Source organism: Halichoerus grypus, chromosome 13, assembly GCF_964656455.1.
Source record: "Halichoerus grypus chromosome 13, mHalGry1.hap1.1, whole genome shotgun sequence".
NCBI lineage: Eukaryota > Metazoa > Chordata > Mammalia > Carnivora > Phocidae > Halichoerus > Halichoerus grypus.
Window position 1 is genome coordinate 21404795 of NC_135724.1, and position 26678 is coordinate 21431472.

The window sequence follows — 26678 nt, forward strand, 5'->3', positions numbered from 1 at the left end:
CAGTCAGCATCCAAGGTCATTCAATAATGCCTTATTCACATTTCAGAAGAAAACATTCATCCTTTACAAGAGTAGACTTTTAAAGAATATGACCACACATGCATACACACAAAATAGTTTGTATCAATTTCTATGTTCTTTTCTGGAGGAAAGATGCTGGTGAAAACTTTAATAAAAATAAATCATTAAAACGAGAAATCATAGTATGTTTTCCAAATTTCATCCATTAACAACCTACAATAATTGTAAAAATCTACTTGACTATGATTTGGTAATCTCTTAATTTGAGTGGCACATCTGTAAAATATTTAATGTTGTTGCAAACAATAATACAGTTTTTAGGGGATATTTATTTCTGTTTTTTTTCCTTTAGCTCATTTTTTTTCTCCCGAAGTTCACTGATTTTACCCCTTCTAATTTTAAATTTATTTTACTAGTTCTTATCCAATATGGGGACTAAAAATATAAGAGGCTAACGGTTTTAGAGACATTTCACTTGTTCCAAAAGACAAATTCATTTGACGGAGGCAAATCCGATCACAGTCACAAAACAGGGCTTCATGGGAGATTTTTGCAAAGTATAGCAAGGAATCATACACTGAGTGAATGGCTACTGACACAAAGTTAGATCCCTTGTATATGTTCTATTACTACTTCTTCATGGTAAATCAATAAGGAAAACATTAACATTCATACTCCCTGAATATAGAAACTGAGGCTTGCTGAGGTCAGAAACTTTTCTAAGATCACATACAGTTATTAAGAGAGAAAGCTAGAATAAAAAACCAGAGTATGACTTTCTCTAAGACTCGTAAGATTTCCCTGCTGTCTCCCAAAGCTTAGAGACTCGTTAGGCTGATCCCCCCTCACTGAGGCCCAGGGATAGTGAAGTCACTTCCCTGAGAGCATAAAACCAAGTGATGAAAGAGTCAAGCCAAAACAATCCTTGTTTGCTTCACTGTCCTATATGGCTTTAGCTTATTTTTAACCCCCAAGGCACACTTGAAATAAGGAGATGTTTCTAGAGAACTGACTTCTGGCATTAGGCTCCTTATCTTCAGCCACACCTAGCCTAATTTAAGTCCTTTTGAAAGTTATATCAGCTTTCCAGGCCAGGAAAACATTAATCACTGGATAACACTGCTTCATAAATATAACCTTATTGGACCTCAAGAAGGGCCTTTGATGTCTATAACTCATAAGTGCAAAATAGGGATGATGATGAAACATCCCATTCTAATTAATCTGTCAGGAAGCAAAGTCTCTCCATTCCACCTCTTTCAAGGGGAAGGTTTTGTTCATTCCTTCAATCAGTTGTGGCATCTAGCACATTATGTCCTATACTGGTAAATATAAGTAAATAGACATCTTTGCTTCCCGATGGGACAGCCTTTAATCATTGTCACATTTATAAAACTGTGTGCTATTAGTAAACCAATCCTTCCTTTAATTAATTCAAGTGTGGTTGAAGAAGATGCGCAATCCATGCTGCTCACTCACTGTGCTCTTCTGGAACATTCCTTCACATGGAAACCACCAAGCACCCAAGGAGGTGAATGAATGGGGCAAGCGAAAATTACACGTGTAGGGAATGAAATAGTGAACCTTTCCGTGACTTACCCTTGAATTAACTACTTCCAGGGAGACGTTCTGAGGCGGGGCACTTGGCACTAAAAGGAACAAAACAAGGTGAGATGGTTACTGCCAAAGTCAGAAAAGAGAAACTACAACCCTCTGTGAAAAGAGAGAGCGTGACTTTCACAGTTCATGATGGTAATTAGGTAGGCTGATCCAGGTGGCACTTCAAAATTTTCCTGGGGAGATGAAAAATAACTGCCTCTGTTTATTTTTTCTCACTTGGTAGGGCCAGGCATCCATATAGGGAGCAACCCCCCCCCCCCAAAATTGTTAGGCAGGAGAGCACCTGCCGTGATACCAAATACTGCCATTTAATTATGGCTGCTTGTTATAACCTTCCCAGAGAAACCAATAAAAATACACAGGAGATTTCCTAGAGTGGTTCTAAAGGCTTAAGATATTGTGTATTTCAGGATCTGCATGGTTTTATTATAAAATATGTCATTCTGATGGTCACTCATGTTGCTTAATCCCCTTACTGCAATCTTTATTATCTCTTAAAAAGTGAAAAGAAGAAATACATGTGTCTTTTTATCTGTGTGTAATTAAACCTATGTGTCATAGATGCAAGCAGGTTATCAAATAGCTTTCAGTGAGTCAATTCCATGAACAAAAAAAACAGTTTTTTTTCTTTGTGGATTTTCTAGGTATTTTTTTTTCTCTTGTCTGCATTTTGATTGCCCCTTTCCTTCATGGCAGAAGGAAGAACATGTACAACTTTCTTTATAATACTTGTAGTGAATATTTACTATATCAAAAGGTGAATATTCCATCACGTGAGTAATTCAGACACCATTCACTAAATGGCTGTGCTGTGTCAGATACTTCCTAGATGTCTTAGATGAATCATAAACAAAATAAAGCTTTCTGCCCCACAAAAGAAATAGAAGTAGCATTCAATAAATGCTTAACACGTATTAATCTGTAAAATGAGTAGTCCCTATTTTGTTCATGAAAAATTGATTAATTCAACAGAGAAGAAATGCTCTCAGCATTTTCAAGAATTTAAGGGCCCTTTTCTGTTTGAACTTGGACAATTTCTACATTTCTTGAGGGTACTTATATTTTACCCTGAATTCATTTATGCCCTACTCTGCATTTACCTTTTGAAAAGTAATCACCATGAGGGCACTATACATGTCTGATTAATCTTTACAGCCCCCAAACTGACATTCAGTTAATAGCTACTGACTCAATGATTACATGAACAAATAAATACTTACTAAAATATTAGCTCCTAGGCCTTTCTGGACACCATAGGAATTACAATAAATTACTCTGTTTTCATTTTGAACTTCTTATCTTAGTACTTGGTGAAGGTTGTGGGCAATGTAACTTGTGACAAAAAAAACACTCACCGGAGGCTTGTTTTCATGAATTAGGTCAACAAGAATTCTTTCAGAAAATATTTTATAATTTAAGGAATAGACTTTATTATTCAACTTATTTTAATTCATATTATATTTCCTTTCAAATACAGAATATAATCCCCACAGGGTCCAGGATTCTTGTCCCTTTAGATGCTGAATCCTCAGTATCAATAAGAGTGTCAAGTATGTGGGTCACATGCAGCAAATTTGTGTTGAATTAATTAATTAACAGAGAGATTATAAGACATAATAAAACGTTTTTCATACTCAGGGTTTTCGTCATAACAAGCTTTCTTTTTGCGGTTTTATTTTTTTTAATTAATGTACGACATTCATATGGTATAATGCACAAATCGTGTATGCATGATTGGATAAAGTTAAATGTCTGTGGGTGTGTTCACATTTAAACACCACCTAGATCAAGATATAGAATATTTTCAGTATCCTGGAAAGTTCACTTGGGTCCCTTCCCAATCAATACCCTTCTAAGAGTACCACTATTCTGACTTCTAACACCATTGATTAGCTTAGCTTGCTTTTGAGCTTACTAAAAATGAAATCGGTTATTTTGTTCAAGCTGCTTTCTCTTGCTCATTATTATTTCTTGGGATTCATTCTCTCTGGTGCATCTTGCAGTAGTTTCAGTTCTTTTCTTTGTTTTTTTATTGGTCCTATGTATTCTAATACGTGACCATTCTATTTTATATAAACTCATTCTATTGATGAATGGCATTAGATTACTTTCAGTTTAGGGCTATGAGAATAAATCTGCTATGAAAACTTTTGTACATGTCTTTTTATGAACAACTACACTCATTTCCTTCATTATATACCTAGGACTGGAAAACCTGGTAGCAGTGGAAACCCTTACGGGGGTTATCGATAGTTTAAATATAGCAAATTTCCAGAATGTCCATATTCTTACCAATCTTTGTTTTTTTCTGAATCTTTTTCATTTTAGTCACTTGGTAGGTATGTAGTGTTTTTATTTGCTTTTCCCTGAGGACCGGTCACTTGGAGCATCTTCTTACATGTTTCGTGGCATTTGGATGTCCTTTTTCATGGAGTTCTTAAAGTATGTATGCTTTTTTTTTTTTTAACAGATCAGTTTCCTTCAAAACTCATTTTCTAAAATTTTCATTCTTTTATATCTTATATTCCATTTTCATGTTACTATGATTAAAACATTAAGATTTTTTTCTAAAGCTAAAATAGTGAGAAGGGCTCTCCTGCATTTGGCAACCTTCCTATCTTCTCGACTCTTCCCAAGTGTTACATTAATGAAATGGACTTCCCTAAACTACCTTCACAGACCCATGGACATCCCATTCCAGTTTTCAGGAAAGGGAATAATGCAGAGGCTTTAATAAGACCATCTCCACATTCTATTTCTAAAAGAGGAAATATTAGAGTAGGCTGGAAATAATAACAATGTGTCTGATCAGAAAAACTAAACAGAATGACATCCTCACAATGAGGAAGAATTTAATATAATCCATATTCAAATTATTCTGTAAAGCATTGAAAATTAAAATAGGCACCGAATGAAAAAAATGCAAAGTGCTCCATCATATAACTTCACAAACTTGGAGCACACTGGCTATTCTTGCTTTACCTAATCAGGAAAGAAAGAGAGTTTCTCCTAGAGCATTTTTAGTTATCAATCTCCACTCCCTCCCTCTCACTATCAATTCCCCTATTATTGAGATACAGTAGATAGGATTAGATGCTTGGTGGAAGTAAATGGAATCCACATTTATTTGAGCTTTTCTTTATTTGATTTCCCAAGATGTTTCATTGTCTCATGAGGGGAAGAGGAAGGCCATAGTTCATTTTTTTCTCTTCACAATGTCAAGCAATTATCATTTACAATTGTTCGTTAAAGCCAATCAGAGGCATTTGGTCCAGAAACTCCCCTCAATATGGTGACACATGCTGGTTTGATACATATGATGATGATGCATTCTGTAGAGTAGATAAAATTCCCACATTTGTAAATGAATCTCCATATAGACAGGCACTTGAATTCCTCCCCTTACCAAATGTGTGCTGTCCTGTACACATAATTTATGGATTGAAATAACTGACATATAATTACAGGCTTTGTACTTTAAGCAATTAACATGAGAAATTCATTATCGGATAAGAGAAACTCAAGATTTTTTCACATTAAATCTTGCTTCTTTTCTTACTAGTGACCTGGCCTGCTGCTCACTAGCTTTGACCTCTTTCTAACAGTTTTGTCATCTGTAAAGTAGGAAAAAAATTATAGTATCGTGAGGATTAAAGGTTCATGCTGCTAAGTGACTAGAGCGGGGCCTTGCACTAATAAGTACTCAATAAATACCAGTGACAACAGCAAAAAGTACATTCTTATAGTTAAGTTTGCCTATGAAATTGGGTCCTTCTACTTTTGGGCACAAAGCAAGCTGGCATGGAAATTCATAAATATTAATTGATTCATAAAATATTTTAATGACCTACAGTTGTCAACTAGTTCAAGAGACAGTATTTGAGAACAAACTGGCAAAATTAGTTACACTCCACACTAAATATTAGACTCCCTAGATCTGATATTCTAAAATCCCAAACGGTTTAAAGAAGTGGATTGTTGTAAACAAAGGATACAATAAGTGGGGGAATCTGAATGAAAAACAATTTTTCTTCCCAGAAAAACAATGAAAGTGGGCTAAGTTAGAGATGACAGCTTACCAGGATAAATATCTTCACAAGCATTTTAGCATGGAATACCACTGGGATAATTAATTCAGAAAAAAAAAAAAAAAAAAACATTATTTGCGTTTTATTTTGTTTTTATTCAATTTTTTATGGTCCCAATATAAATTTTTGTGGTAAGGGTTCCTCTGACCTGATAAGAAACACAATGTTCTCTGTAACACAGATGCACTTAGACACAGTTATCTATTAAATTAGCCACATAAATGGGAAGTCCTAAAGATAAGTCTACACATACTAACAATTGTATTGTTTCCTGAACTGTCTGATTAATTCAGTAAATATTTACTGAGATGATGAATGCAGAGACAAATATAGCAGCATCCCTCACATAAAGGAACACGTAGTATAAGGAGAAAAAATGACATGTACATTGTCATGGATAGCATTTATTGAACACTTAAAAATATGCCATGCTCATATTTTAGGTGCTCACATGGATTAACCCATTTAATTTCCACAACATTTCCCTTTTATAACATCCAGAAAGTCAAGGAGAAGACAGCTTCACGACTAAGGACTGGGAAGTAGGAGGCTCTGAAATGTGATGAAATATATCTCTGTATGATGTGTGACCTCCACATGGCCAGCTTCAATAGAGTGAAGACATCAGATTGAGCAGAAAGAAGGGGACTGGATAATAAGAGAGGAAAAGCCGAGAGTGCAGGGGATTTTGTTGGAAATCAAAAGAGATGAATTGATTGTGAAGAGGGATGCAGACCAGGTCCAGGAGCCCACTCCAAGGGGGCCACTCAGTTCCTGCTTTCTCCTATCAAATGCATTGATAAAGACAAGTTGGCATCCGTTGCATAGTGATGCTTGTTGGGTTAGGGTCATGAAATCCTTTTATTTAGTGACAGGCATTTTCTAAGTCCTAACTGTTGCAACACTTAGAGATAATAATTCTTGGACTAATGAGTAATAATCTACCTCTCTCACTTATGACATTTAAAACCAAAGTGAAGAATAAGGCCACAGTATTACAGTTCAGAGTGTGAATGAAATCTACATAAATTATGTAAAATATTCATTTTCATTTGTTTTCCTTTTATTTTTATAATTATAAGTTGTGAAGTAATTTATTCTGCCAATAAATATTCTACTCTGTCTTCAATAACAGAATCAGATGGATGGGCATTAAAAATGATACTGAAGTGGTGTCACATATAATATAAAATATTTTTTTAAGTTGAAATTGCAAATGAACATCACTCTTGTGTCTTTGCTGCACTGTCCTTAATAACATGCATGACTTTCCTCGATCCACTGATATTGTGTGAAATACCCACCCAGATACTTTTCCAGATTAAACAATGATGGATTGGTTAAGGAATCACAGGTTAAAGTCTTTTTTCCCCTTGAAATTCAGAAGATCAATAATTTATAGAATTATATACAACAGTATGGAAACCTTGCTGAAAAGAGATAGCTTGTTGCCTTTTTAATATTCATGGAGGCCATCTCTGCAATTCTACACCTGCCTGAATTTCCACTGGCCCCATATCATATACTCTGCTGACCTTTATTTTCACTTGTCATTAAATTTCCCGACATTTCCTTATCCTTTTCTTAGATCTCTAGTTTCCTCTGCTACTGCTTTGCCAAATCCATCTTTTTCATTAAGAGTTCTTCCTCTCTTTTATGATATTTCAGAAAATATGTCTAATATTTCACTGGTTAGACAAGGTACAACTAAAATTATGCATTGTCCTATTTAGTTTCAATACCTTCAATGCTGGATTATTCGGCCTAAATCCTTACAACATATTTTCAAATTAAGTGGTATATGTAGGAGGACTGTCCATCATTTACACTTTTAATCATCCACCCCCCCCTTAGAATGAGAAATAAAAAGAAACAAACCAATGTAAATTAGCCCACACACATGCACAAATGTGTTTGTGTTTATAGACATAAAGAGACCCCTCCCCCCCACAAATAATTTGAACTCTTAGGCAGTAGCCACACTTTTGAAGATTACCTATTAGGACATCCTGACACAGAGTATATAATATACCTTTTAAAGTTTAAATTTAATTGTAATAGATAGTTTGAGTGAACAAGTCAAATTTTTAATTTATGCTAATATATGCCATAAAATTTTAATTAGAAAGCCTTGAAGATGCAATCTATGACATACATGCAATATTAAGTCATCATTATCAAATATGCGAGTGAAGTTTCACTGTCTATAACTTACCATCAGAAAGTGTAACCACTGTCATGTCATCAGTAGATACTCCTGGCCCATAGCGATTATAAGCTAGGAATCGAAGAGTATATTCCGTGAATTTTTTCAGGCCTTCCAGCTTATAAGATAGTCCATCAACCTCTATATTCTGGAGACATAAAATGCCAAACTGTTATTCAGGAGGCACATTAAGGCAGAAATGGCAGCCATTCTGTGCAATCAGTGAATTGGATATTAGACTCTTACTCACTAAACTACGTTCTAGCCTCATAATGAGTTGTTGTAAAACCTAACTTGTGACACACACTCCCCACTAAATCCCAAACCATTCTGCAGACTCCTAGTTAAAATAGCACTGTGCTATTTTTACAGTCATTAAGTTCCAATGTGTTTAATGCCACCCAGTACATTGAATGGTGTGCCGTATTCCACCCACACCGAAACTCTGACAGGCAGAAGGCAGCCTGTGAATCCGTGGGAATAGAGAGTTGCTCCTCTACCCTAAGTGGAATAATTCACTAAGAAACAGTAGATTTCTTCCTTCCCTTGCTAAAATATAACCACAGTTCTTGAAACTGACAAATCCTTTGTCACAATCTTTGTGTCTCACAAGGCTGTGAGGTGGTATGGAACGGTTTTCAGTACTTCACTGATGCAGAAATGAGGTACTAGAAGGGACGGTCATTGAGAAATCAGAGCCAGTGTGTTCTAGAAGACATATTTCACTCTCCACAATGATGGTCACACTCATATTTGTCTCAGGTAACATCATTTCTAAATTTATTTAAGTGGGCTGGTAAAATCCATTATGGAAAAGCCAAAAATGTGTTGAAAATGGAGAGAATAGAAAGATGGAAGCAAGAGCTAAATTCCGTGAGGGCAGCAAACAAATAAAAGATGGGATGGATAATTATATAGAAGGAGATCTTAGTGATTCCTATCGTGCAATAGAACTTAGGGGCTTGAACTATTTCTCAATCGGACTGTTGCAAACATTTTTTTTTTAAAGCAAAATGTCTATCATGCAATTTATGTGGAAGCATGAAGACCACTGTATGCTTGGCAAGCTTCATAACACACTCAAAGAACTCTGTTATCCCAAGGTGGGCTCTTGGTTTTTCTTATTTAACTGCTCACTTGTCTATAGATCTTTTTCTACATGAGGTTGAGAATCTGGAAGTAAACATCTCAGTAGTCACATATGTGTCACAGAACAGAATTGCTGAGTTTCATGTGTGTCCCCCTAAATACTTATTTATCCGAAAATCTAATTTTCCTATTTTCAGGGGTCTGTGCAAACCACAGATTAGAAGCAAAATGTAAGAAGGAGGCAAGTAGCCTTCTGGAATGAGGTTTCCTGAAAACAATGAAAAGTGATAGGGGACTACAGCCTCATGGTGAGGAAAGGACAGAAATAACTCAAATACATAAGAATGAAAAAAACAAGTTGACCGAGGTCATTGAACAAAAGATCAGTCATCCTTAAGATAAGGACTCACGATGCAAATGCTCTCGAGGACCAGCTGAGTTAATACAACTGTGGCTACATTGTCACAGGCCACTCCCTACTCAGACAAAAAAGAAAAATGACATCTTTTATAGTGACTTTATCTCACTGCCCAATTGCCTCTCTTACAATCAGAATTCAATTAAATTGTTTAAAGTTTCTAATAACAAGTACTTTAAAGCTGATCAGCTATCCAGTTAACATTCTGGACTGGACTGTACCAAGAATTTGCAGATTTCCTCCTATGGCTCTGGCCCTAGGACATCCAATAGGTGGCAGCATTGGGCCCACTCCCTTGCCTACCTGTTCCTTTCCCGTGGACACCTCAGTGCAGAACAATCTGTAACCTTGGACTGGACCGTTTGCATAGGCAGGGGGTTCCCAGGTAATAAGAATTGAGGTAGGTGAGGTAGATACAGCTTGCAGGTTTTCTACTGGCCCTGGAACTTGCACTGTGTACAAAAGAAATTGATTAGTCTAAGAGGGTTCTTTTAAAAATAAGAAACATACATCTTTTATAGCTTAAAGATATTATAGCCCTATGTACTATTTTTAGAACCAAATGGGATAAGAAAATAAAATGTAAATATAAAGTAATGAATTTCAGAATCATTTCACTTTGAGATTCAGGAGGGGACTTATATTAATCTAAATTACTTATTTCATTTTTACAGTGGAGAAAAGTGGTCAAGGAATCTAAATGACTAGGAAAATGACAGAAAAAGTGGTGGATTATTAATCTAAATTCTTAGTATGGAAAATTTTCCACTATGCCAGTATGCCTTTGCTTGTAATAACCACAGAAAGGAAAAAGAGAAAATACAATTAGAATATTTGTACATCGTGATTCTACTTATAATTCAAATAAGCAGCACAGCTATGGATAATGTACCACACCTTTATTTATGTCAGCATTTTAAAATCTTGACCAATTCTGAGTCCTTTAAATTAATTTTGGCATCAATTTTCAACTTCACTTTCTAGTATTCCATTTTCTCTCATAACTGCTACTTTACTTAATCGAGAATAAGTACCTTGCTCATTAAAGAAATTATATAGCACAGGTCCACAATCGCTTAACCAAAACACTCGTGTCCAGATGTGTTTTGAGATCTAGAAATTTTCAGATTTTAGAAAGGTAATATGGTACCTGTGCAATGTTATATTTAACACCCCAAGTGGGGTCTATGGTAGCACCCTGTTATCAAATCATATATTTGCAGCAAAATATATGATATTCACATCAAACAGAATTATTAAAGACTATACATAGCATAGCATTAGGTCAGATCAAGTTTGGGTATGACATGAGTTAAGAAACTCTCAAATTCCAGATTTGCAAATTTTGAATTTGTGCATAATTTTTTATTTATGGGCCCAAATATAAATATATGGTTTGTAAACTGAAAATCCAATACCCATGTTAGTTATCGTAAATTAAATGGTTTCATCATTGCAAGTATAACAACAATTTTATCTTAAACACACTGTACATTTTCTCCAGCCTTAAATACCACCTAGCTTTGAACAGATGCACAGTTTAGGCCTCTAATAGAATTTTGTGAGTTTGAATGTCCAGAGTAAAACAGTCTGTGAAAACCTGGCTGACAGAGATCTGATAACACAACTCCTTAGATCAGTGCTGGGCCTGTGTCCCTGAATCTGTCATTTTTCAGAATGTATTCCATGGTATCCAGCCTCCTTAAGGCATCACTGCTCACACATTCATTTGGGGGAAATATATATATATATATATATATATATATATATATATATATGCATATATATATATATATATATGCATATGTATATATATTTATTTATTTATAAATTAATATAAAAATATTTTAGATATATTTTATTTATCACCTTCACATATTTTCCCACCAGTCCCCAGATCTTAAGTATCTCTATTATTGACATTTGCTTTATTTCACCTTAACAAATGATTGCTAACAATTTCTTTCTTTTTTTTTTTTTAAGATTTAATTATTTATTTTTTTTGTCAGAGAGAGAGAGAGAGCACAAGCAGGGGGAATAGCAGGCAGAGGGAGAAGCAAACTCCCTGCTGAACAGGGACCTTGATATGGGACTTGATCCCAGGACCCTGGGATCATGACCTGAGCCAAAGGCAGACACTTAACCCACTGAGCCACCCAGGGTCCTGATTGTTAACAATTTCTTAAAAACTTACTTGAAAATCATTTTAAACCTATAGAAAATTTTAAGAATGAAAATAGTACATAGAACACCCATGTTCCCTTTATCCAGGTATACATATATTCTCTCTCTCTCTCTCCATATATACATATATGTTGCATTTATCATATAAAGAGAAACAGAGAGACAGAGATACAGAGACAGAAAATCTGAATCTATCTATTCAGATGAAGTTACACAAACTATGGCTCTCTACCCCCAAATGCATATTTCCTAAGCATTAATGTGTATGTGAATAATATGAACTTCAGTGCATTTTATATTACTACAATACTTTCACCTAATCATCATCTGCATTCCAATTGTGTCAACTGACCCCATAATGTAATTTATGTAGCATTTTCCTCTCCAGTTCAGGATCCAGTCTAGGGTCAAGTTTGCATTTCACTGTCATTATCCCTTTAGTTAGCTTTATGCTGGAAGATTTCCAAAGCCCATCTTTATCTTTTAGGTCATTTATACTTTTGAAGACTATAGTCTTTTTTTTAAATTAATAGATTACTTATTCGGGGTTTGATTTTGTTTCTTTGTGTTGGATTTCGGTTATACATTCTGGACTGAAATGAAACATGTGTGATGTCTGTCTCCTCAGGGCATCATGTCCAGAGGCATAAGACCTCTCTCCCTTCCTGGTTTGTTATATTAGTTCTGAATACCTGGTCAAGGTGCTGCCAGATTTCTCCACTGTAAAGTTAACTGGTTCCCCTGTATCCCTCCCGACCCCAAAACCCTGCTCTACTACTTACAACCAATAGGCAATTTGTGGGGAGATACTATGTCAGGACCATACAAATATCATATTATTTATCAAAATCCCTTAGAATTAGCACCTATTATAGTTTTTGATAAATCCATTTTCAGCATTGTGGTTACAAAATGTGTTTTTTTTATTCAAGCACTTCCTCCACATTAACCATATGGCACTCAACATTCTATTATAAACAAGAACCCATTTTCCTTTTTTTTTTAAGATTTTATTTATTTATTTTAGAGAGAGAGAGCGTACAAGCAGGGGGAGAGCAGAGGGAGAGGGACAAGCAGACTCTGTGCTAAGCATGGAGCCCCATGTGGCGCTCAATCTCAGGATCCTGAGACCATCACATGAGCTGAAATCAAGAGTCAGATGCTTAACCGACTGAGCCACCCAGATGCCCCAAGAACCCACATTTCTATTTATGTATATCTTATTGGCATGGGCACATGTATTTCTGCTTTTTTATGGTCTATAATTCATAATTGTCCCTAATTATTTTGGTGTTCAAGCTGTCCAGTTCAAATTTGGCCAGTGAGGTCCTCTTTAAGTTGGTTCCTCTGTCCTTGTAACATGTCTCATCATTTATTGGAACACTTCCTGTCTTCTTAGCATAATATATTCCAAGCTCATCTTGATCCTGCCTCAGTTCTGGAATCAAACATTTTTCCAGAGATGTCTCCTTCCTTTTAGTGGGGAATGATATTCAAGACAAAGATCTAGGTGTTAGCTATGTTCATTGCTACTTGGGTGTCTTGCTTCTAGGTCCTATTGGTGAATGAGAAACAGGAATGTATATACACTTATACATACAGAAATGCATTCATGCATACATATACTCAAATATACAGGTACACACATATATTTTTCACGACTCTACAGAGATACCTCCCATTCCAACCCATCTCTATAGAGTTTATTCTTGCGTTCCCCATTCCTTTTATGTCCTTTCTTCCATAGGGAGAATTCTGGCTCCCAAAGAGTTGTATTCTGACAGACACTTTATGAGAGGGCCCTCACCTTGGTACTATTCCAGGAAGGGGTAATTTTTCTACGGGAAATTCTTTATTTCACAAAGGTGACTTTAGTAGACAATACTATACAACAATGGGGAGTCTTGCCTATGTCAAAGTTCATAGTGATACAATTAGAACTGTATCATAATGAAGCAGACATTTTGCATCATGGGGGAAAAAAGGCAAAAGAAAAACTTGCCCACTGACATTGTTCAACTGGATTTTCAAAGTACAACGTTTTAAAGAACAGTAATAAAAAATTATAATTTTCATGCTTCTATGATTATTGATATATTCACAATGACAATGCAAACATTTTAAGAGGGGAGGTTGTCTGATTTGGAATCTATTATTTTTCTAAGGAAGAGAGACAAAGAAAGGAGCAAGAGAATTGAGACTGAGTGACCTGCTTGAGTTACATGCTGAATGTGACATAACCAGGATTTTTTTTTTTAAAGATTTTATTTACTTATTTGACAGAGAGAGCAAGAGAGCACAAGCTGGGGGAACAGTAGAGGGTGAGGGAGAAGCAGGCTCCCCACCAAGCAGGGAGCCTGATGCGGGGCTCGATCCCAGGACCCTGGGATCATGACCTGAGCTGAAGGCAGACGCTTAACCATCTGAGCCACCCAGGTGCCCCTAACCAGGATTTTTAAATTTCACAGAGCATATCCTTTGTGGCCCAGTGATGTATAAAGTATTAACTGAATGTGCTCCTTCTAGCTCTCCTGTGGCTAAACTAAAAGGGCACTGCTTACTAAAAACATGGCTCATTCTGGAACTCAAGACTAAGATTTAAAAATGGCCAACATCCAAGGCCATCACTCCACATTCAAGGAAGGTTTCCCAAGGCAGAATGACTCCAAAAGGCCTAGGAGATGACTGAGTCTCCCTTTATTGGAGAAAGGAAGGGAAGACAATGTTTGGGAAGATTCTGCTCATCTGTTCCACTGGAACACAAGGGGGTAATGGGAAGAAGAGCAAGCCACCTGAGAATCTGGAAGGCCAAGCTGAGGGAGCCGCCTAGCATAGTCGGGGTGGGAGCACACAGCCCACCAGACTAGGTCTACGCCAGCCTCATAGCCACTTCAATCAGGCATCATGGGGAGAATAGACAGACTACCCAGATGTCTACAGCTCAAGGCAGCATCCCCACAAAGACTACCAATAGGCCACACTCTTCCCCTGATGAGCCTAGGGAGGGCTGCTTAGTGTCCAGGCTTCTTGTCAGGAGAATGGTCAAAACACTCCATTTAGTTTCCCAAATAATAGGAGCAGTTGTCTTCTCCACAGGGATATACACAATGCCAGGCATACACAACATATTCAATAAGCATGAGTCAAATGTATATAATTTGTATACAATTATCAAATGTTACCCTAAATAACAAGCCTAGGGATGCCTGGGTAGCTCAGTCAGCTAACCGTCTGCCTTAGACTCAGGTCATGATACCAGTGTCCTGGGATCAAGTCCCACGTCGGGCTCCTTGCTCAGAGGAGAACCCGTTTCTCCCTCTGCCAGCTGCCAGCCCTGCTTGCACTCTCTCTCTTTCTCACACACACACAAACACACACACACACACACACACACTCTGACAAATAAATAAATAATATCTTTAAACAACAGTCCTAAAATAAAAATAGCTACTCTGCATAGTCTAACTCGTTTGATTTTGTTAATTCAGGATTGTTACTCCAAGTGATCAGAAAACAGTGTTTTCCTAACATACCTGATAAGAACTAAAGTTGGTATATATGTCCATGTTTGTTGTATGAACGTGAACCTAGGTACACTTTGCCCACTGTGTGATTTGTTTATATGCATATATACCTTGGTTACCTGTAAGACAACATCAGGTGGTAAGTAACTGAGATTCAGTTCACACTGGTAGTGCCTACTCTGGTTGTCTGTTCACAATTGAATTATTCTCCCTTCCTAATGGTCATTAGACGGTATCAGGGAAAAACATGTGCTTGGGATTCCAGAAGAATTTTAAGCAGAGATAATAGACACCAGAAGTAAAAAAAAAGAACATTCAAAGCATTTGGTGTAAGTGTGCACTAACAGCAGTATGTGTTTTCATCAATTCCAGCCAAATGACAACATTCTATTTGCTGTTGTAAGGTTTCCACTTGGCTTTTTCTGAAAAAGGATTGCATCTTTGTACTAAACTATTTCCTACTTCAACTTTTTGTTTTAAAATATAATTTGTTTTATGATCTGATTGCATTTGTTGATTTTCTTTAACATTGTCATGTATTAAAATTAAAATACCATGATGTTGTTGTTGCTGTCCCAAGTAAATATAAACATTAAAACATCAAAGAATTAACATCAAATGATATGTTCATCATATATTAAGACCAAAATACTGCCTGCGTATGGAATATTTTTCTTTACAACATTCCTGGCTAGTGTCAAGATTATTTATGCTAGTACATGCTTATTTTTCTTCACAACAGTGCTATACATTCAAATTCGTGAATTCCCTAATATTTTCCTTTTGAATTATAGCCCAAACGTAGGTGTGTGGATAATATACTGTGTTTTATGTTAATTATGGAGGTATGCATGTATATATTTGTGTATTTATTCAGATCTATATCTATATATTTAAGCAAGCTCATATAGTTTTATATATGTGATGTATTATATGCATATTAGGAGAGACAGAGAAAAAGAGAAACAAAAAATGTTCAACAATGGGAATTATATGTGAAATCGATACAGTTAACAGCTTCAGCCTTCCATTTCATTACATTTTAGTATGTCAGTCAAGAAACTTAATGGCCTTAACTGCTCATCATTTCCAAGATGTCTTTAATAATCTCCACTGATCCCCTCAGTTGGACAATAATTTTGTGGCAAACTGCATCTAATTTTCTTCATCTCTATCAGAGTTACCTATCTCTTCAAAGAATGGCAAGATTTCAGAATAGATGCATAATCTATGCAAGTAACTCATCAATCAACGTCAGCTCAACCAACCACCTTTTTAAATGTCAATATTTCCTTTCAGTAGAAATTCATTATAACACCTGTACCTAAGAACAAACTAAATACTTATGTTGGAGTGAATGAGTTGTATTACATGTCACTATTTTCACTGGGGACAGTAATTTCTCACTATATATATAAATGTATAGTGTAACAGAGCACTTTATAATGAGACCTTATTGGATATTAACCCCCAAAATGGCATATAAAAGTTAGCTGAATCTTTAATACAGCATCATTTATCATATATAATCATACTGAAGACAGAATGTGTGTTTGTATTGTATATGTGAGAGTGTATGTGTGTGCACAAGTGCAAGAGATAGAGAGAAAGAGGGAGAAAGAGGAGAGACTATCAGTTTAATGAGCTATAATTGATTAAGATGAGGGTCAGATGGTATAGTTTCTTGCCCCTACTTTACTTATGATAAAGACCAGTCATTGGCATCAAGGAGTCCATGGAGCCCCTGAAATTGCATGCACATTTTCAAGAATGTACTGTGTACATTTTTTAGGTGTAGTGCCCATAGTTTCCATCATTAGGGTCTATGATTCCCCAAGTGGTAGCTCCCAATGGATTAGATAATATCTCTGGCTTCTTTTGGCTCTGAAAACCAATGATTCTTTTTTTTTTTTTTAAGATTTATTTATTTATTTGAGAGAGAGAGTGCGTGCACGTATGCATGCACGAGTGGGGAGAGGGGGAGAGGGAGAGACTCTTCAAGCAGACTCCCCGCTGAGTGCAGAGCCGCATGCAGGGTTGGATCTCCTGACCCATGAGATCACGACCTGAGCCAAAACTAAGAGTCATGCTTAACTGACCGAGCCACCCAGCGCCCAAACCAATGATTCCTTAATATTGATTCATTTGTAATGATTGTTAATTATTTTATGATGGGAAATACGGCAATAATTTCAGTTTAAAGAGACATCTTCAACTTTTAATAAAATTCAAAAGCTGAAACATGTTTAAGAAATAGACTTTTTCTATTTCATTTTCTAAATCATAGGCAATTCAAGGCATTTGAATTAATCTGCTTTAATTCATCAAATATTTTAGGTTTTCAAGATGTTAGAGCTTTTGCTGATCAAGAAGTCACCTAGCATATATGACCTTTTTTTCTTTTTCTGCCTTTCTCTTACTGTTTCTATTCTACTATCTCTCTACACATCTACCTTCCTGACACCTTTTTACTGTAAGTAATTTGGTATTTGTATTAATCAGACTAAAATATAAATTACAGTTTATCAAATATAAGGTTCTAAAAATATTTTGGGAGTTTAAATAATCACTTCTAAATAAGAATGTAAATATAAGATTTTCATAGAAAAAGCTTTAGAAGGATCAAAACATGCTACTGGCTTCATAATACTGAATGAGGCTGATGTCTTTTCACCATTATACTGATGTTTCTCAGCTGGAAGTCCGAAATGAAGACAAATGTTAGTGTCAGAGAATATGTAGTTGAACATTTGAATATTTAAAGTCTTTTCAACATGACTATGTAGTACAATGTGTCCTACTGTTCCTAAATCATCAATTTAACAGATACCAAATCTTTTTTTTTTTTTTTAATGGAACTAAAGTACTAGTGCATTTGAAAAAAAAAAAACACATGTGTTGTCATTCAAATAATGAGCTATAATTCACATGTCTTCAAACCAGGCCAAAATTCTGAGCATGATTTTACCTCCTTATTCATTTGTTAATTTAAAAATGATCCTTGAGTTCATTGTTTAAAATGGATAGCAACGGATCTAAGTAATTGTCTATAGTGATCTAAATGGATTTAGGCCACAAAGCTCTTCTTTAAACAGTGGCTTCCATTGCTGATGATCTCCTGAATGTGTTTCAAATGCAAGCCATTCCTGAAACGATTTGCATTTATTGATAATAAAGTGCATGCTTTGATTGCCTCTTTGATTTCTTTTCCTCCTGTAGTTAACAGCTTTAATGATATTTCTATGAAATCTGTTTCTATTCTGTATGGGGAATGCAACATCAAAAAGCCTGTGGGCAATGTAATTATTAACATAATGAAACCCCTTCTTGACTGAACTATACGTAGTTAGGAGATATGACAGTAATTTGGAAAGAAGGAAGCACAAACTATGGGGTGGGTTTCTATTACAAAACCACAGAAGTCTGACTAGAGACTAGGTTGGAGGAAGTGGTTATTGCCTGATCATTTTATTTAGGGTTTTAATAGGTGGCATCTGCTGACTCACAATATACTCAACTATGTCACTGTGTGTGTGTGTAGAGAAATATAGAGACATCTATACACACACATATATATATATAACGTGTGATATATATGACTTACATATCATATACATATACACACATATACACATATATGCTCATATTTCAAATGATGGATATTTTTGACAGTGTAGTAGAGAAGAACTTTAATGAGTCTCTCTGAAAAATAAAAATACTGAAAGTAATCTTCTTAGAACTAGAAGTAGAAGCAGTTTGATAAAAAAAGTGGTTTCAGAAATTGACTTCAATATAAGTTCTTTTTGGTGGGATAGCTCTGGTTTTCCCTGACATAGTCAAGTAATAAATAGCCTTGGTGAAGTAAGCAGAGTATTTTTAACTTCACTTTAGAAAACAGGCAAGGCCTAGAAATGCAAAATGTAATGGAGAATGTAGATTCCTGACTGCATGATTGAGGTCTCAAACCATTTAAATCGGAGATTTCTAAGTCGTGTCAAAAGCAATTGTTTTTATGATCTAGGAAAATTGCTTACAAGATACCAAACGCTGAAGTTAAAAACTTAAATTTTTAGCCAAATGTGCTTAAGTTTCCATGTTCCTGCAGGCTAGATGTAATATAAACTTAATCACACTGGCTTTTTTTTTCCCTTATAATTTCTTTTTCCAGAATAGCTTGGGTTCAGTTACTTTCCATTGTGTTACATTCCATTTTAGATAAAAGTGCCAGCTGATTTTAAAGTCTAATTATACTTTTTATGTGTTTAGGATACAGTGCTACCTTCAGTATTGTGAAATATTTTATTACGGTAGAAATTTTCAAGGAATTTAGTAAAGAAAAGACACCACAGGAAACACCTAGATATGAACAACAAACCATATATAACCAAGATTAAAACCTCTCTGGGAAGACAATGAAGTATATAAGAATTCTAGACATATATCTATTGATGAAGTATATAGTAATTAGGGATGGTTACGGGAATTTGGTCAAAAACGTTTCTTGAAGAACAATTAAGAATTGCACTGATGGAGGTGCCTGTGTGGCTCAGTCAGTTGGCCGTCAGACTCTTGATTTCCACTCAGGTCATGACTTCAGGGTCACTAGATCAAGCCCAGCTAGGGCTCCCTGCTCCGAGGAGTCTACTCTCCCTCTGCACCTCCTCCCCTCACAGGCATGCTCTCACACTCTCTCTATCTCTCAAATAAATAAAATAATTTTAAAAAAAGAATTGCACTGATGGAAAAAGGAAGGACAAGGAAGTTCAGGTGTGAAGAAGGAATCTGATGAATCAGTATACGTGGGTGTGAATGAATTTGATGGGTAATGGCCTTAAAATTAGCTTTTTCACAATAGAATTTACAAGCTGGTAAATAGAAAAACTGCTATATAGCTTGGGGAAGGTTTCTGACAATAAGGCCTCTAAGTAAAGATAATGAGAAGAATTCCAAAGTGAACTAAATTAAAGATGACACAAGTTTTTCTTAAAAGGTGGGATGGGGGAGCGCCTGGGTGGCTCAGTTGGTTAAGTGTCTGCCTTTTGCTCAAGTCATGATCCCAGGGTCCTGGGATTGAGTCCCACATGAGGCTCCCTGCTCAGCGGGGAGTCTGCTTCTCTCTCTCCCTCTGCTTGCCACTCTGCCTACTTGTGCTCTCTCTATCTCTCTGTAAAATAAATAAATAAAATCTTAAAAAAAAAAATTTTAAATAGAAATAATGGAAAATAGAAATAATAGAAATTCTAAATAGAAATAATAGAAATAAATCCTAGGATTAAACTAGGATTATATGAGGCTATATAGAGAAGCAAGTGTTCCAGATAACATGGTAGATAATATTACTGTTACCTGGACTCAAGTCCCTTAAACTTTTCCATAGTCTGGTTCCCTTATCAGATAATTGGAGGAAGGAATATTTGTTCTTCTTAATACTCAAGATAGTTGGAAGACCACGAGGAAATGATGAATGTGAAAGGGAAATAGGAAACATAGCACTCCATAGTTGTAAGGTATAGCATGAGTCCTGAATCATGATTATGTTTACAAATTAAATGTGGCCAAGAGAGTGTCTGGTAAGAGAGTGGAGATTTGCTTGCTGTGTCATAATAATACCTAAAAGTTAAGCCTTTCAACCTCCTCATAAATACTCCACATAGAGTTACTTTTACTGTTATTATACAGACCATAAATTTATGTTTAATTCTTACAGAAGATTTGCAAGCAGAAATTCCTCGGAAAGGCATGCACAGACCTCTTGCTTGCTTCACACTCATATGAGACTCATATATACTTCAGGATTGTATTTCTGCACCCAAAAATGTCAGTTCTCTATAAATAGATTTGCATCAGAGAAGCAGGTGTCCTTAGCTTGTGTGCAACCTGGAGTGTTTCCCATGGTGATAATGTAACTAAATCCCGGCAACCTTTCTCAAAGTTGGTTTGTATTATGGTCAGTATGGGAAGAATCAATATTTGATGTTTGTAGCTTTAATAGAGCAATAAATGACTTGTATAGATTGCTTTTATAAAAGAGCCCTGCTGCCATTTACTCAAGAAGAGGAAGTGGCAATCTTTTTTCAGATAGTCAAGTGAGCAGGTTTCTCTACATTACCACAAAAAGATCCCATCTTAAAAAGATACTATCTCTTTGGGGAAGAGATTTATTGCTTATCTATTCCTAGGCTTTAAAAGATAAGGAACTGCCTTGGGTAAACTGGCTCTTTTGGGAGGGACCATAAGTTAAGGAAGAAATTTAGAACTCTATCCTCCTAACACATAGGTTTCACAGAAGTCGGAGATCTGAGCTTCTCTGATTCAGAAGATGCCAATAGATCCCATTTAAATAAATAAGCTTTGGAGAGAGAAATTAACAGTAAAGAGTATGGACTCCAGAATGAAAGACCTGGGTTCAAATCCAGTACCCTTGCTCAGGCTAGGTGGTGGGGGTCAAGCTACTTAATATCTTTGAGTTTAATTTTTCTTATCTTAAAATGGGGTTAATACTAATACTTACCCCCTGTGTTTGTTGTGGAGATTCATAATAAATAATTAATGAATAGCATCTGGCACAAAGGAAGTGCTCAATAAATATTAAGTAATTTTTTTACAGTGTGCCAGACATTGGAAGAATTGATGGGGTAAACAGTGAAAACTTCCATAGAATTTACAGTCTAAGGTTGCAGTACACAAGGAACCAGGAGAAGAGGGATTCAGACGAGGTGAGAGAGATTGCTGGGGTGAGACCATACTAAATCTTAAAGGCCTTGGGAAGATTTTGATCTTTTATTCTAAGAATCAGAACAGAATTGATGAGTTTAAGCATTTTGTACTCTGTCAGTTACATAAAGAATAAATTGAAGGGGGTGAATGTGGGTATTGGGAGCCCAGTTGGGAAAATATTCTATAGTACAAAAGACAACGATTAACAGCTTGAATTAGAACAATGGTAGTGGGAGGGATTCAAAAGCTATATGGAGGGTAAAATCAGCAGCATCGGATGTATTGGAGATAGAGCAGTGAGGAGGATGGAGGCAGCAGGAGTGACTCCTCTATTTCTAACTTGCATAGCTGGATGTTTCTGGTGGTGTTCACTAAGATCATTAATACTAGACTAAAATTAGACCAGTCAGGTGCGTGGGTGTGGTGTGTTGGCAGATGAATATCACAGTGCTGGTACCCACTGTGGGGTTTGAGGTAATTCACTCTATACAGACATGTCCAATGGCTTATTTATGCCCAGATGGACAGTCATAATCTAATATCTTTCTTCATCTTCATTTCTCTTTTAATTTCTTGAGCTCCTAGCTGGATAATTTCATACCCGACTTCAATGAACGGCTTCATCACAGACTTTTTCTCTTCTTTATTTATTTCTCCTGATTTTTTTCCTTCCTTTTTCCACATACATAGTGAGCCACTTTTCAGGTACATAAGCTAGTCTCAAGATTTTGTGATCATCTGTTTGTTCTGTTCCCACCTTCCTTAGCTCCTCTAAACCCACACTTTGATCTTTCTTAAGGCACTCAAAATAATTACCCCAATTAACAGATCAGGCTGTGCCAAGGCACTTTTCTTTGAGTAATGTAGATGCATGTTAAGGAATTTTGTTCCCCTTCGCTCCTGACTCTTGCAAAAAGAGCCCAAGATAAAATATCTTTCCTAACAGCAGCAACAATAAAAATGCCAATAACAATGAACCTGGGTACACATCTGACCTTGACAATACTGAAATTAATATTCACTTTGCGATTCCACTGACATTTATCACTGAGAAGCACCTTTAACACCCTTACACATACATGCATGTGAGGGGAAGATTGATAATCCCACAGGGCAGAAAACCTAGCTGTCCTCTATCTCTAAGAAGCATCTAAAAGGCTCCCGGTCTGCTGACTGAACCACCCTGAGGATTAAGTTTATTTTATTTTCAGTATTCAAAAGATAAGAAGTTTATTAACCACATGGAAGATTTAGGCTTGCTCAGAGATAGCAGCAGGAAGACAAATAGACTTCAGCAGTAAATCATCTCACACAAGTTGGACAAAGACTTTAAGTAAAACTGAACACAGGGACACTGGTGAGCTGCTCTGGATCAAGGGCTTCCTTTCTCTCCCCAAGCCCCACTTCCTTTGCTTTTATTTTCTTTGGTCCCATAAAGTGTCAGGCCAATAGGAAAAAAAATGCCTTTGACTCAAACATTCAAAGGCTATTGATTATGATGCCCATTAATGTGGAGTCAAATAAGGAAAATAATGGTTAACTATGAATGCTATTTAGGTAAGACTTTAAGAAATATTTCTTCGAGGAGGGTTAAAAAAAAAAAAAAAAAAAAAAAGAAATATTTCTTCGAGGAGGGTTAAATTTAACCACTGTATTTCAGTAACTCCCAAACTCAACTTAATATCACATTGGCCACCTTCTTGACTTCCTCCTAGTTGGATGTAAGACAGAAGAGTATATACATCTAAGTCATCACTGTTCAGTATAAATATAATGTGAGCCATGAATGCTTATAGTAATTTAAACTTTCTAGTCGCCACATTCAAAAAGTAAAAATTAAATAAGTAAAATTAATTTTAATAATAATGTTTAACCCAATATATCTAAAATATTATCATTTCAAACTATAAGCAATATAAGTTTTGTTAATGTGATATTTTACACTCTTTCCATACTAAGTCTTTAACATCTAGTGTTTATCTTTACCTTTACACCTCAATGTGGGCACGCCGTGGTTCAAGTGCTTAACAGCCACTTACGGCTAGTAGCTACCATATTGAACATGGCAGATATAGGCAGTGCTACTAGGTTAATTCAAGAACTCACGGATTGAAATGGACGAAAACTTCAGTATTTCCAAAGAGAGTGCCAAAATTACTATAAGAACATTAAATTGTAAGAGGATATAGAATAAAACACATTTAAAGTGACAAAATTAATCAAGCTATTGGCATAATCTAAAATAAGTCAGTGATACGTTAAATCTATAATTACATTTTTATTTGTGGTTAAATATATTAAATGATGAAACATAACACCAGAGGTAGCAGCAAGTTATTTCTGGGAGTCTTAAGTATTTTTGTGAAGAGCTTGCACGAACTACAAGCCAACTAGCCCCACTGAAAAATGGAAGTAATAATAATTATTTTTTATTTCCTTGCAAGGTTGTGGGATAAGATTTTGAATCAAGGCAGCAGACTGAGGGTTAAGATCAAGTAAGTGATTTATAACAGGGAGTACAAATTATATACCTAGCATGTTCCTCAGCAGTAGAGTTAGCATAACTCATTCAGATTGGCTTAAGCACAATAATGTTGGGATTTTTTAAAAAAACATTATTCTATCATGGCTGTGTTTTTTGAAGTAATAGGAATTTTAACTCATTAAAGAATTGTTAAAATGCAGTTACCTTTCAATTAATTATTTTTTCTATTGCCTTGAAATGATCATCGTTAATCTTAGTTTGTACACGCATGCACGCTCACACACACATATGCACGCACACACGCACACACTCACTGGCACATTAGTATTGTGGCAGGAATGTTATGCTAGGTTCAAATCCAAACTCTGACAGTGTTAAGTATGACACATTTAACTTTATGATTTCTATCATGGGAGTTGGTTTGGGCCAGAATTCTTGCTCACAGGATATTTCACAGGTACAGGGGATTGCTATGGGCCGAACATGTAAGATTTTAAGGTGATGACACACAACTGCTGCTTTAGGTTGTAGCTGTTAAAATCACAGTCAACATGTTGCCATCACTGTTCAGGAGGAAATGCTCGTGGGATTTTTATCACCTGAAGATCAAACCCTGGGAATCTGAGCATGCAGTTGGTAACCGTTCTCACGGCCAGCTTCTGCAAACTTCATTATCCAGATGATTCTTTCACTTGTTAGTCCCTTTAGGGCGACCTGAGTGGTTTGCGGTCCTTAATATTCAGAAAACACTATGTCCCACAGCCTACAAGGCAGGATTAGAATTCTGCAGAAAGGAAGAAGGTAGGAGCATAATCAAGTATGATTTTAAGGAAACTAAGGATGTTTCTTAGTACTTCTCTGCTTGAGAGATAATGACTGAGATTATTATTTTTTTAATGAAAAATGTAACTTATTCACTAATTAAGAGTGTGTGTGTATATACATATACTTCAGAGTTTGCTCAGTCCTCACTCAGATTACTTGGAATCTTATTAACAATCTCTGGGGTTTGTAGGGCAGTGCATATGTAGTGGCTTGGATAGTATCCCCTGAAAATTCATGTGTCCCCAGAAAGGCCTTTGCAGATACAATTAGTTAAATCAAATGAAGTCATACTGTGTTGGGGTGGGCTCTAAATCCAGTGTGACGGGTGTTCTTATAAAAAGAGGAAAAGAGACACAGGGAAATGGACATGGGAGAAGGACTGCCAAAAACTGTCAGCAGCTAGGAAGGATTTTTCTCTAAAACTTACAGAGGGAGCATGGCTCTGCTAACACCTTTATTACAGATTTCTAGTCTCCAGAACTGTCAAGAGAATAAATTTCTGTTGTTTTAAACAACCTAATTTGTGGCACTTTGTCATAACAGGCCTAAGAAAGTAATACAGCCAATATGATCCCTATTTTATAAGAAGAAATTGAGAATCAGAATAAGTAAGTGATGGGGTGCCTGGGTAGCTCAGGGGGTTAAACAGCTGACTCTGATCTCAGCTCAGGTCTTGATCTCAGGGTCATGAGTTCAAGCCCCAGACTGGGCTCCATGCTGAACATGAAGCCTACTTAAAAAAAAAAATAAATAAATAAAGTAAGTGATTTTCTCAAAAATATACGGCAGGATATAGAGATCACGTCAATCTTGAACCCATGTCTTTTGCTTATTGGTTTAGTGTTGTATCCATTTTCAGAAAATAAAAAGCATAAACAAAAGCAAACACACAATTTTTGCCAGCAGAGTTGTTTAACATAAAAACCCTGGGTCAGGAATCTAGACACAGTCCTACTGAAGCCACCAGTGCTCTGGCCCACCTGGGACTGGTCTCAACTCTCTGAATTCCAGTTTACTCTTTGCAAAATTCCATCATTGGGATCAACAATGTCAAAGTTACTATATGGTTTCAACATTATGTTTCAGATCATTGGATAAATGTTTTAGACTCTGGGTGCTCTGAGGTAATGAGATAGACCCTCCCAGACAGAGAAAAGGATAAAGAAAAGGGATGTTGGAAGACAAAAGGCAAATTCCTCCTTAATTCTGTGGTCGCCACTCGGGCCTAAACCCAGCTTCTGCTGGTAAAATTCCAACGCAGTCTCAGAGTGATAAGGTGACTCAACCTCTGGATCTTCTGTGAACAGACATCCCATTAGAATCCAATCTCCTGTTTAGTGAACACAGGCAAAGTACATGTCAGAAAACAAGCTGGTTCTGGGATAACATTTATTTTGGCACTAACTTGTCCCTTTTGGATCGGTTCCTCAGAAAATCTTGGCAGCTGGGAGACTGGGCTGCAGATCAGAGGCTCCTTTTAGGCACTTCTTGCTGGTAGCAG

At 36.2% G+C, this 26678-nt stretch overlaps 1 protein-coding gene across 2 annotated transcripts in view; it reads right to left on the reverse strand.

The window, feature by feature from the left end:
- Positions 1 to 26678, reverse strand: part of DCC (DCC netrin 1 receptor) — a 1153179-nt gene that overhangs the window by 300285 nt on the left and 826216 nt on the right. For both annotated transcript variants that reach the window (XM_078060292.1, XM_078060291.1), the window contains exons 10-12: positions 9746 to 9894; positions 7945 to 8083; positions 1621 to 1670 (exon numbers count right to left, since the gene is read on the reverse strand). In XM_078060292.1, the coding sequence (XP_077916418.1) occupies positions 1621 to 1670; positions 7945 to 8083; positions 9746 to 9894 (338 nt within the window). The remainder of the gene's footprint in view (positions 1 to 1620; positions 1671 to 7944; positions 8084 to 9745; positions 9895 to 26678) is intronic.